This window comes from Lepidochelys kempii, chromosome 3 (assembly GCF_965140265.1).
Source record: "Lepidochelys kempii isolate rLepKem1 chromosome 3, rLepKem1.hap2, whole genome shotgun sequence".
Taxonomy (NCBI): Eukaryota; Metazoa; Chordata; order Testudines; family Cheloniidae; genus Lepidochelys; species Lepidochelys kempii.
In genome coordinates, this window is record NC_133258.1 from 166,677,477 (window position 1) to 166,690,271 (window position 12,795).

At 41.4% G+C, this 12,795-nt stretch overlaps 1 protein-coding gene across 2 annotated transcripts in view; it reads right to left on the minus strand.

Annotated features, from left to right (window-relative positions):
* PPP2R5A (protein phosphatase 2 regulatory subunit B'alpha) overlaps positions 1 to 12,795 on the minus strand; it is a 96,476-nt gene that overhangs the window by 24,028 nt on the left and 59,653 nt on the right. The window contains exons 4-7 of one of the 2 annotated variants that reach the window (XM_073338974.1): positions 8,097 to 8,189; positions 5,616 to 5,746; positions 4,753 to 4,812; positions 3,273 to 3,381 (exon numbers count right to left, since the gene is read on the minus strand). In XM_073338974.1, coding sequence (XP_073195075.1) covers positions 3,273 to 3,381; positions 4,753 to 4,812; positions 5,616 to 5,746; positions 8,097 to 8,189 — 393 coding nt within the window. The remainder of the gene's footprint in view (positions 1 to 3,272; positions 3,382 to 4,752; positions 4,813 to 5,615; positions 5,747 to 8,096; positions 8,190 to 12,795) is intronic. The other variant, XM_073338975.1, reaches the window with a different exon arrangement.

The window sequence follows — 12,795 nt, forward strand, 5'->3', positions numbered from 1 at the left end:
ACACAAGTTCTACAGCATGAGGGCTTCCTGGCACAGGGGAGAAGAAGAGCATGAACCCCCTTCGTCGATATAGAACATTGCCATGGTGTTGTCCATCATAACTGATATACATTGTCCTGTTAAGTATGCCCGGAAGGTCTGGCATGCCAGGCGCTCCACTCTCAGTTCTCTGACGTTGATGTGGAGAGCCAGATCTGCCTGAGACCCTGAGTCCTGCAGTCTCCTTGACGTGCTCCCCAGCCCAAGTCTGACGCGTCCATCATTAGCAAAAGAGATGGCTGTGGACTGGTGAAGGGGACCCCTGAGCACACCTCCTGAGGGTCGAGCCACCACAGAAGGGAATCGAGGACTGGGCGAGGCAGGGTCACATTGATGCTAACCGCTGAGGAGGCTGCGGATGGAAGTGTCTCCACTGAGTTGATGGCATATAGAGGCCCAGGGACCTGAGGGCAGCTCTGAAGTCCTTCAGGCTGGTTAGCCTCTTGTCCATTTTCTTCGAAAAAAGTCTCATCCTCAAAAGGCAGGTCTTGTATGATCTGCTGGACCTCATAGGGGAGACCAGAAACCTGGAGCCATGAGCCCCTTCTCATGGCTTCTCCTGTGGCCATAATCCTAGTGGCAGCATCTGCCCCATCAAGTGCGGCCTGCAGGGACGCCCTGGAGATCAGTCCCCTCCTCAACCAAAGCCGAAAATTCGGCACAGGAGTCAGAAGGGGGCAACTCTGTGAATTTAGCCATCACCGAGCAGATATTGTAGGAGTACCTGCTCTCGATGGCCTGCTGGTTAGATAGTCGGAGTTGTAGTCCCCCCGTTGAGTACACCTTTCTCCCGAATAGGTTTAGTTTTTTTGGAGTCACTATTCTTGGGGGAAGGGCCCTGAAAGCCTTGCCTCTACCACTGGTTAGCAGCGTCCACCACCAGAGAGTCAGGCTGGGGGTAGGAATATAAGTGTTAATAACCCTTGGAGGGCACAAAGTACCAGCGTTCGTTATGCTTTGCGGTGGGTTGCAACGAGGCTGGGGTCTGCCACAGGGTATTAGTCATGTCCATAATTGTCTTTCTAAACGGTAAGGTGATACTGGAAGGGCCAGAGGATCTGCATCATCTACCACTTCCTCCACCTTAATGGCCAGATCCTGGGCGACCCGGCGCAGCAACTGCTGCAACACCCTGGAATCGTCCAGAGCTGGGGCTACGTAAGTGCCCGCCAGTGCCTCCTCTGGTGAAGACGAGGAGGCCGCCATCAGAGGAGGTGGTTGCTCTCTTCCATCCCTACCCGAGGGATCTCGTGACCCTGGGGGGACTGTGGTTGGTGGGCACGGGTATTGGTGCCGACGTTGGGTCCCATGCCGGTACGGACGTCTGGTGTAGCGTCTGTGCCGGGGTCTTCATCAATGCTGTCACAGCCAGTGTCGATGTCTGTGCTGGTGCTGTCGTTGGTGCCGAAAGCACAGCCAGCACCGTAGCAGCAGTCTGAGGTGCTGATGCCTCTGGGGCCGATGTTGGTGACAGTACCACGGTCAACGGCATTGACACTGGAGGGAATGGCTCAGTTGCTGGTCGTGGCGGAACAAATGTTGCAGATGCCACTGATGCAGCTCCTGAGCAGGATCCTTGGCTCCGACCCTGGCCTTGATGGAAAGCCCACGGAGTCCAAAAGGGCCACTGAGCTGGCTTCTGCCATTGTGAGGGCCACTGCATCGGGTGAGACCCTCTATGGCGCCTTGAGCTGGACCTTCTGCTCCTGCTATAGTCAGAGTGGTACGTGTCCGACACTGATGATTCAGAATAGGAGGACCAGGGCGGCGCTGCACCTCTCAACATAGAGCATCGGGAGCCTGGGGACCAACTGTGCTCCCTGGATGGAGGCACTGGCGTCGGGGGGTGCCAAGGTGACGGGGATCAGCGTGACATCATTGCCAGCTTTCCCTTTGACTGAATGGGGTGCGGGGATGGAGCCTGCGGTGCCGGCGCATCCTCCTGCTTCGGGGGTGAGAACAGCGCCGCGAGTCTCAGCGGGTCCTGCACTGCCGCAAAAGCCCCTGGGGTGGACGGGAGCAACAGGTGCTCTGAGGGGTTCAGTGAGCACGATGGGCCTGTACTCCTCACATGGGCAGGAGTCAATGTAGCCCCACTCTGAGCCTCAGAGCCGTGGCCCAACTAAGGTGCCACTGATGGGTGGTCCCTGGATCTTGCCGAGGAGGATCAGCCTCTTTGTCGTCTTCTGCGCTGGCGATTGGGACTGGTGCCGAAGGCTGGAGTGCCCCTGGGAGGCTCCTGATGGTGCCAAGCCTCCTTGGCAGGGTCTTTCTTAGATGCTGGATCTCTCAAAGACAGCACTGGACTGCTCCACGCCAAAGACAACGTACTGGGAGCGGGATCCTTGGCACCTGGGTCCGACTGAGGTTAGAGATCTGCCTCCATGAGGAGGCTTTTAAGCCTCTGCTCTCTCTCTAATAGTTCTTCGTTGGAATCACAACAGATCTTGCAGCAGTCTTTTTGGTGACCTTTGCCCAGACACTAAACAGGAGGTGTGGAGTCACTTTTAGGTATGCGTTTTGTGCAGTCTTGGCTAGTCTTGAAGCCCGGGGATCACGGCAGGCCCCGGTGCCAAATAAGGGGAGGAGAAAAAAGAGGGGGGAACCCCCCATAACTAAAACTTGTAAGTGAACTAACTATGCTATACTAACCAACTAGAACTAACTATCTACAGCAAAAACTTGAAGAACTGCTCAGCTGCTTGCCGAAGCAAGAGCAAGGGGAAGTTCCAGCTACTGTCACTAGCAGTAAGAAGGAGCTGTGTCTGTGTGGGAGGGGGGTGGGGGGGAGGAGGGGGCGTATCGGCAGGGCCCTTTATTGGGCGCCATGAAGGCATGACTCCAGGGGGAGCCCAGGCCGATGCCATGGATGCTGCTAGGGGAAAAAAATCTTCCAGCTACTGTGCATGTGCACGCACACACACCTGCTTGGAATCGACATGAACAAGCACTCGAAGAAGAACAAGAAAGAAGTATGCTTCTCAAAGAAAAACATTCAAGATTCCTCTATTCTTTTGTAAACAGTATTTGTTACTTGAAGATGACAATACAAAAAGGTACCAAGCTTAAATAATGTCTGAGTTGTGATAAACCAGTAAAAACCAAAAAGTTTTCAAATGCAGGCTATGACTTCTCAATTTCTTTTTCCCAAGTATAGAAAACATTTTAAGGTTTATTTATACTTATATATTAATAAAATATATTCTGTTCCAATAATTTTTCAAAAAACCTACCTGTGCATGAAACAAAGCTAAACCCTTAGCAGTATGCATAGGAATCAACACCTTCATAAGAAACTGTTTGTGTTCTGCTTTCAATGGCAGTGCAAAACCATTAATAATGCTGAAAAACATGAATAAGCACAGTTATTTCATCTTAAAAAAATGGGGGAACTGTCTCTTTTTCTTGGTAGATTGAGAACTACTGTACTCAAATCTATTTTTATATGTATTTTACAAAATGTGCCTATTACTTTAGGGACTGGGAAGTGGGCAGGAAGCCCATCCTCAGCTATTATCAATAAGTATAATGCCATACCTCAGTTATCAATGTCTGCAGTAGACAAGTTCAGTTCTTTTGTGATCTCTGGTGATAATCTAGACTCAAATTTCTAAGATTTTTCCATTTTTAAATCACTGTGGAGCTTAGCAAGGCACATTAACCATAGAGCTTAGTGAGGTTGACACACTGTCCACCCACAATAATTAAAAGGTGACCTTGAAAGAGAAGAGATAGACTTGTGTCCTATTTTACTACTTTGACACATAAATAAGACCTGAAAGTTTATTTGTTTGGGTGGCTTTTTTTAAAATGGGGGCTAGGGAGGAGGTAGTAGTTTGCTTTTTACCTTACAAATTCAGGTCTTGCTTCTTAAGGGTAGACACCATTGCCATATGTACACCAGTGAAGTTTACCAAAAAATCCTCAATGACTCAGCTAATCCTGTATATGGGAGCCCTGCTGTAGACATGCTCTTGCAGGAAGAATCAGTGTTTTAGTTAAGCCTGCTAAAAGGCAAGTCTAATTGAAGCAGTAATAAAAATGATCATTGAAGCTCTGTCTCCCTCCAGCTCTCATTAACTTTAACAAGTATTCAGCTGAACCTGTGGGAATTTTTTTTGGTAAATTTCACCAGTGCAGAATAGATCTATGTCAGCTGTGGAGTACCATCACAAAAATCTCAGAGTGGGAAAGATAAGCAACTGTGAGGGGAGAGGATATTCAGTCAGACTATTTTAACACCTACAAAGCTTTAATGACTAACATGGTAGAGAAGGAAAAACCTGTTAAAGATTTAATATCTTCAATTTAGATGTAAGAGCTAACAATATTCTCCTCTGAGATACACAATTAGTCTCTTGGCAAAGCCATGATTGAGAAATGTCAATATTTTTAAGATAAAGCAAGGGAAAACAAAGCCCTTTTTAAGGAAAAAGCTACCTTTCATGCTTTTCATGCATCATGCCAAAGCCAAAAAGAGAAGCCCAATTTAAAAAGAAATCTTTTGCAGATCATCTCTAAGATTTACACAGAGAAAGTGCACTTTTCTAATTCTACATTTGCACAGCAACATGGAAATATAAAAATACCAATGACCTCAGTTCATCACTATAAGCATCAGAACAATTCTTTCACCCCACCCCCAAAATAATTGGATAGGAACACAAAAAATAATGTTCAACTGTTCATTTTATATTATCGAACCAAACTTACCTTCCCAATATCTCAAGTAGTTCAGCAACACCATTAAAGTGTTCTGTTTCATATATAAACCTGTTAAAAAATAAGATGTAATAGCAATAAATACACGAATAAAATGAAACTAAGAAGGGAAAAATAATTTCTAAATGTGAAACTCCTTCTCAAATGTATTTTATTTTATTTCTAACATTTGTTTTTCTTCAAAGTTAAAAGTCAGTTGGCTCTTTTGGGGTTTATGGTACATCTTTACAGCAAAAGCCAGACTAGCCTACCCAAGCTAGCTTGAATCCAGCTAGTGTGGGTAAGAACAGTAGCGAAGTCAGAATGAACTAGCGAGCCAAACACCTTCCCAGGGTCTGTGCCAGGCTTGTAATATCCACACTCAATCCCACAACAGCACTGATTTCACTGCTTTTGTTACCCATGATAGCTAGATTCAAGCTAGCTCAGGTAGGCTAGCCAATGCATAGCTTTTTCTGTGCAGACATATGCTTAAGAGTTCATTCTTCCTTCACATTAAGCTAAATCAGTTAGTGTGATTTAAACTTGTTTAAGTAAGTATATTAGGGATTTGAACCAGTGTAACAACATTAAGTTTTACATTTTACAACTAGTGAAAGTTTTCAAGCATAATCAAGTCCTAAAATAAAGACCTGATCCTGCAAGGTGCTGAGCTCCCTCAATTCTCATTCATTCAACATCTTACAGACCAAGTCTATATAACGGACAACTATATGACTTCCCTGTTAGCTAGATAGCACCTGCTATGACAATTTTGCTGGCTGTTTCAGGTACAACCTTTAAAAACGAGAATCTTTGACTTAAGGAAAATATTTATCATCTAGGCTATATAAAGAACTAAATCTATAATGCACCTGAGGAAAATGTTGTTGATTTGTTTTCTGATGAATGCCCTTAATCCAAGGAATTTTCCATAAATTCGATGAAGGACTGTCTTTAGGAAATCACGCTCTCGTGGGTCTTCACTATCAAAAAGCTCCAACAGCTTTAAAAAAAAATCTGAGATATTACTTTTTAAAAAGAATTAAACTGTCATTTTGTTAATTCTAATTCACAAATCATTAAAGTATTATTAGATGCAAACAACATTGTTACTTACAATTCTGTTCAAATATTCAATATTAAATAAATTAATATAACTTGTTAACTCAGATGCTTTATTTTTACTGTCCCATAGCATTTAATCTTCTAAAAATTACATTCAAACCCAACAGGAAACTTCTTATACAATGCCCTTAAGTTAAGTCATTTAAACTGGGATGAAATGTCCTTACATTAATCATTTTGATTATAGTTTTATCTAATAACTCAACATTTAGAAAGCGCTGCACTTTATAGCTTCAAAAAATTGTAAACAATTCTCACAAATGACAGTGAGGTATTTATTTAAGGCCCCTATCCTCAAAGATATACACATGCTTAAATAGGCACAGGTAGCCTACTGATTTCAACAAAACTCATGTGTTTAAAGTTAAGCGCATATATAAGTCTTTGCAGGATCAGGGCCTACATTCTGTAAAATGAAAAGATAACAAGCATTATGTACATTTTCTCAGGAGAAAGAAAAGAGTGAGGTTCTGACAGAATTATGGTGCTTTTATAAAGAAAGCTGTAGAACAAAAAAAAAAAATCTCACAGCCATCACAATTATGAGTACTTTCTGTCTGAATCTGATATCAGTAGGTAACAGAAAATATATCTGCTCTAAATGACTTCTCATTTCAAAATAAATATGATGCATTACACATTTTATATACTTTTTTGCTTATACTAACTGGTTTCTTGTTCATAACTTGTCAAGATTCATAATCCCTGTGAGATGTAAGTACAGGTAATATTTAGAGAATAATGTATTTATATCGAAAGTATGCTTTAGGGACTCGGAGTAAACATTAGTCACACGGGGATACATATATCTCAGTGATGGCCCACTCAAGAAAGAGTTGTCACCCTGCCTTGGTTAGCCAGTGATGGAATGAAAGGCTCAACTGTCTAGCCTTGCTCCATTCCAAGACTTTCAATGGAAAACCATCAGAGACAACTGCAAGTAATCAAAACCACTTGGAGGTAAAAAAGAAACATTACAGCAAACAGAGAATCACCCTGCCTATGAATAAAGACAAAAGACTGTTTCAGCATAACACAGTGAGGAAAAAGGAGTACTTGTGGCACCTTAGAGACTAACAAATTTATTTGAGCATAAGCTTTCGTGAGCTACAGCTCACTTCATCGGATGCATGCAGTGGAAAATAGCACTGAGGATAGCAGTGAGGAAAGGCACTTTGGATCCTTTTATTGAGGAGACATCCTGAGGAGCGGGGGTGTTCTCATGAAAAACTGGATCCTAGTTCCTGTGAAGGTAGCCAGCTCCGCAACAGACTGAACTTTGGGAGGAAAACCTATTTTTAGATATGAAAGATAAATATGAAGTGTTGACCCAGGTTTGAGTTTTATTATTTTGTTATGTACTGTAACTATTTGTTTCCATCTCTGCTTCTTGTTCATAGCATAATCTCTCTCCTTTCTTAAATAAATTTTCTGTTTTATTACAAGTGCTGTGTGTTATACAGGAGCGGTGCTTTAAGGTAAAACTGGTAAACTTGGGGTACTTTTGAGGCAGAGGACCTGGGATTTCTGTGAATAACTGGTGTCAGGGGCTGGATATCACAACAGAATATTTCAAAAGGGACTTGGGGACTGGGATGCATCTATTGTTAATATGCAAGGCAAATACAAGGCTGGCAGAGCCCAGAAGAGAGTGCTTGAGTGGCTGAAAGGCTGCTAGTGTTACGGAGTCAACAACCAGCTAGGCACAGGCAAGTCTCCCTCATGTTGGATGCTGGGGTAACAAGACGACTCACAGTCCTGGGTGCCCTGAGAACCATCACAAAAATATTAGCTTATGTAGTGAGAGTCACAAAGCCATTACAATAGAACAGCACTGAGGATTATCTATTTCATGGGAAAACATTAAAATACAGTATAGATCACTAAGAAACTTGAATTTGTTCCACAAATTGAAACTACTGTATGTTAAGAAAAAATAATTGCAACAGAACTCAGTATTATCCCTATATTTTATATGTTTCTGAATTCCCAGATTACATGTAGTCTATGTAGATGTTCCTCTGCTAATATAAACAGTTGGCAAACAAAGGATTCTCATGTTACAATACAAAGAATTACATTTTAATAAAGCTGGTTATTTTATGACCTGCACAAGTAAAATTATGCTGTATTATTTAGATATTCAGCTGTGCAATACAAACCAACACCACAACATCCCTTTTAGTTAAGAGTTAATTGACTATTAAATATAAAAATGTTACACTCACCTGCTGTACAAATTTCTGATCAATGTATCGCTTTGCAATACTAGGCTGGAAATCTGGGCTCTCCAAAAATCTCAGGAAAAATTCATACACCAACTACAACAAACATTAAAATGAAAACTTTGAAGAAGTTACCACTACTCTTTACTAAACTAGTAAAAGGTTTAAAGTACCAAATATACTCTTATTTCTAGTTATTTTAAATGGGGAAATAGGATACTGAACATATTTTAGCATCAGAAGGTACAATTAAAAACCTGTATAACTTACAGAGGCAAGGACTCAAATATGAATACAAACAGACCTGTGTGCATGATTAGAAAATTCGCTTTTAAAAAAAATACACATATTAAAGAAAGTTTGCCTCCCAGAGATAGATATAAACTATAATTTTTAAAAATTAATCTGTATTTTAAAAAACTGGACAAATGCACTAAAGTTTAATCTTTACTATAAATTAGGGTTCTGTATACTTGATACCCCAACCCAAACAGCAAAGTCTTGTTGCAGACTTTAGACCAACATGATACAGCATATATAGAATTTTACCCCTAAAGTGTTCAGAAGTGCTGGTCCCCATCCCATGGGCCTTGGCAGATCCACAGGAGGGAAGGGACTGAGGGGAGCAAAAGACTTGTAACAGATCAGAGAGGTATTGAGGGGCCAGAGTTCATGCCTCACCCTTGAGATCCTGAGAAGCTCAATACAGAAAATGGCATACTTCAAGTCATAGTAGAAGGGGAGCGAAATGCAGGGTGGCAACTACAATCTGACTCACCTCTCCCAAACCACTAGATGTACAAGAGTGGGGCCTCTTTATGCAGTGAGACCTGGGGGTGGAAATGTGTTTCATAGACGTAAGGTATGGCACATAAATTTAGGCATACAGTGTCATTGGAGATATGAGGCCTTGGTTGTAACCAACTACCATTTTAGCACTGCTGTGTGTATTAAAACCCTGTTGAAATGCTATTGTATGGCCACTATTGAGTGGGCCTTAGAAACCTATGAGGAGTAATACTTTTATTCACATATTCAAACTACATATGTGCATATGTACATATATACAGCCTTAAGAACATCTGGTGATACATGGATGGAATCCTACTGAAGGCTAGTCAAATCCTTTTAAAGGACCAATACCTAAAAAATTGACTAAACTTCCTAAATAAAGAACAAATAAGGCAGTAGAAAAATGCCTGTGATGCACCATCATGAAATACATGATAAATGCATAAGTGCCTGTATCTGTGTTTGTGATTATCATAACAAATTATAAATTAAGGGGTTTTGAATCAGTGCACCTGATAGGCCCAAGAAAGGAAATTTCCAGTATTTCTCCCAATATTTCTCCTCTTTTTCCCCTCTGACAAATTCCTAGATTCTGACAGAAGGAATTTAGCAGTAGCCATTTAAGAGGCATTTGAAACTATACATATTACATAAAACAAAATTATATTAAGAGAGAAAACATTGCAAAGTCAAGCATACAAAAAGTTAGGAAATGCCAGAATAAAGTTTGCCCATGCAATTCTAATTCTACTCCCCTGTGTATATGCATTTTAATTACATGGTCACATAATATTTTTGTGATGGAGACACTAGAGCTTCTCAAAGAACCTTACAACAAATTTGTCAACATGGTTAGAAGAATATATTTTTCTTAACATTCTTGTAAACAGCTGAATAATTTTTGCTGAAATTCCCACCCACGCTTCACCTTAAAAAAAAAAAAGCTTCAGGCAGATACCTGGCATGAAAAATTCCAGCCACAACTGTTCAAGTGTGAAAGTTATATGGTTTTACAATGGGTAGAAGTAGGCAACCTGAACTATAGGTGTCATTACATGTGCTGCCTATAAAACAAGACTGATGCTAATGGAAGATGCATGGCACACCCGACTGCATGTCTGACTTCTACTAACTGCATCAATGACCATGTGGCTGCTTTATATATTTCCTCATATACTGCATGCAGTTCTGGAACCAAGGTTACTGCTATTGTTCTCAAGGAATGCACTTTTCAAACTGGAAAAACTATTTCAGCATTCCAAAATCAGACTTCTGATATACACCAGAGGAGAATCCTGAACACTTGAAAAGAATTTAGGTAGCTCGGCTGTCTCTAAGCAATCTTCAGGTATCTAGGCAGTCTTACCATTTGCTGTTTCTAGGACACAAAGCTGAAACTTGGGCTTTCTAGAATGCTTTCTTTGGAAACTCTCGGAAGAGGATTATACTGCAGAAATTCTAGAGATCTATTGCTTTTGTGCCTTGATGTTTTTTCCTTGGAGACCACTAGTATATTGCAATTGGGCTTTGATGCGAATAACTCCACTGTCAGCAAGTCCCACAATTTCTTATGCCGAGAAATAGTTATTGGTGTCATCATCAACCTTCTTGATCTAGACCATAACAGTTCAACCAAACTATCTCAGAACTGCTTTTGACTTGTTGCCTATTTTTACAGCTATGCCACATCTGGGGCAATTGTGTCTTTAATACTGATTTTATTATTTAAAGATTACAGCCTTTTGGATTGTGTGCTAGCAGGCTGGTGGTATAAATTACTACACCATTACCTCTGTGGATAACTGCAAACAGGCACAATAAAATGACAATTTGGGACAGGTTGCTGCGACTCACACAGACGAATCTGTGAGGAGACAAGAGAAATTCAGGCTTCCTTTTTTTCTGCAGAGCCAAGCTATTTGAAAGGTCTGTGGTAGAGAAACTGCAACTGTGGGCTAGAACTCTGCTATATTGTTGAAGGAAGCCAGTCATGGGTGGGACAGGATGCACTGAGACACAAAGCACAAGAAACCAGATCCTCAGACTATTCTAAAAGCACCAGCAGGTTCCAGTTACTGAAAATCCAATTCATTTGATTCTCCGAGCAGTCAGAGCTTCTTCGACTCGAAAGCACTCAGTTTTAAAGAACAGCAATCCTAAAGCTGCGTTCTCGTTGAAAGGCTGTTTAGGCTGGTGTTAGGGCTCAGTGCTGCTGCAGTCCAGCAGTGGACATCTGAACTTAGAAGAAGGGAAAGAAAAAGCCAAATTGCTTCCATTATGGTGGAATGAACAATTCTAACCAAAGAGCAGCATCCAAATCTAATGAATGACCATCTACAGGAAAAATAATGAATCAATAATTAAGTTGCCTGGCCAAAACCTGTTCATCAGGATGAGTGGACAACAATTTCAAATAGTATCTGTGGAATTCAGACTTCAACTGATTCCTCCTAGACAAATATACAGCACAGAAGGAGAAGTTACTCACCTAGTAGCACAGAAGGAGAAGTTACTCACCTAGTAACTTGAGATTTTTGAGATGTTTTGTCCCTGTGGGTGCATCACCATAGCATGTCTGTGCACTCTCCACTGGAGAATGCAAAGCAGTATTTGCAGGCCTATGCAGACCAGCACCTCATGCTTCCAACCTAGGGAATATAAGCAGGCGTGGACCCAACTGTTCGACCACAGCCAAGCGGAAAGGAGGGTGGGAAGTGGAGCCCTCACAGAGATAAAGCATCTCAAAGAACTCAAGTAACCTCTCCATCTTTTTCGAGTATGTGTCCCTACGGATGCTACTCTGTAGGAGACTCCCAAGCAGTAAACTCAGTGAGAAGGTGGGTGCTGAGAAGGCAAGTCCAAGACGGTTAGGAGGACTGTGTCACCAAAGGTAATATCTCTGGAAACAGGTAAGCTGGTGTAATGCTTGGCAAAAGTGTGACTGAAAGACCAAGTTGCACTCCTACAGATTTCTGCTACAGGAACATATTTCAGTAGAGCTACAGATGTAGACTGAGCCTTAGGTGAAGTGTGCTATCAACTCCAAGGGGGCTACATCCCAGCAGATTCACAACACGTTAAAATTAGGGCTGTCAATTAATCACGATTAACTCAAAAAAATTAATCACACTGTTAAACAATAGAATACCAATTGAAATTTATTAAATATTTTTGGATATTTTTCTACATTTTCAAATATATTGATTTCTATTACAACCGAATACAAAGTGTACAGCACTCACATGTTTATTACAAATATCTGCACTGTAAAAATGATAAAAAACAGTATTTTTCGTTCACCTCATACCAGTACTGTAGTGCAAGCTCTTTATCGTGAAAGTGTAACTTACAAATGTAAGATTTATTTTTTTTACATAACTGCACTCAAAACAACGTAAAACTTTAGAGCCTACAAGTCCACTCACTCGTACTTCTTGTTCAGCCAATTGCTCAAACAAGTTTGTTTACATTTACAGGAGATACTGCTGCCTGCTTCTTATTTACATCACCTGAAAGTGAGAACAGGCGTTCGCATGGACCTTTTGTAGCAGGCACTGCTACAAGGTATTTACGTGCCAAATAGGCTAAACATTCGTAGGCCCCTTCAGGCTTTGGCCACCATTCCAGAGGACATGCTTCCATGCTGATGACGCTTATTAAAAAAAATGTGTTAATTAAATTTGTGACTGAACTCCTTGGGGGAGACTTGTCTGTCCCCTGCTCTGTTTTACCTGCATTCTGCCATATATTTGATGTTACAGCAGTCTTGGATGATGACCCAGCACATGCTGTTCATTTTCAGAACACTTTCACTGACGATTTGACAAAACGTAAAAGAAGGTACCAATGTGAGATTTCTAAAAATGGCTACAGCATTTGACCCAGGTTTAAGAATCTGAAGTGCCGTCCA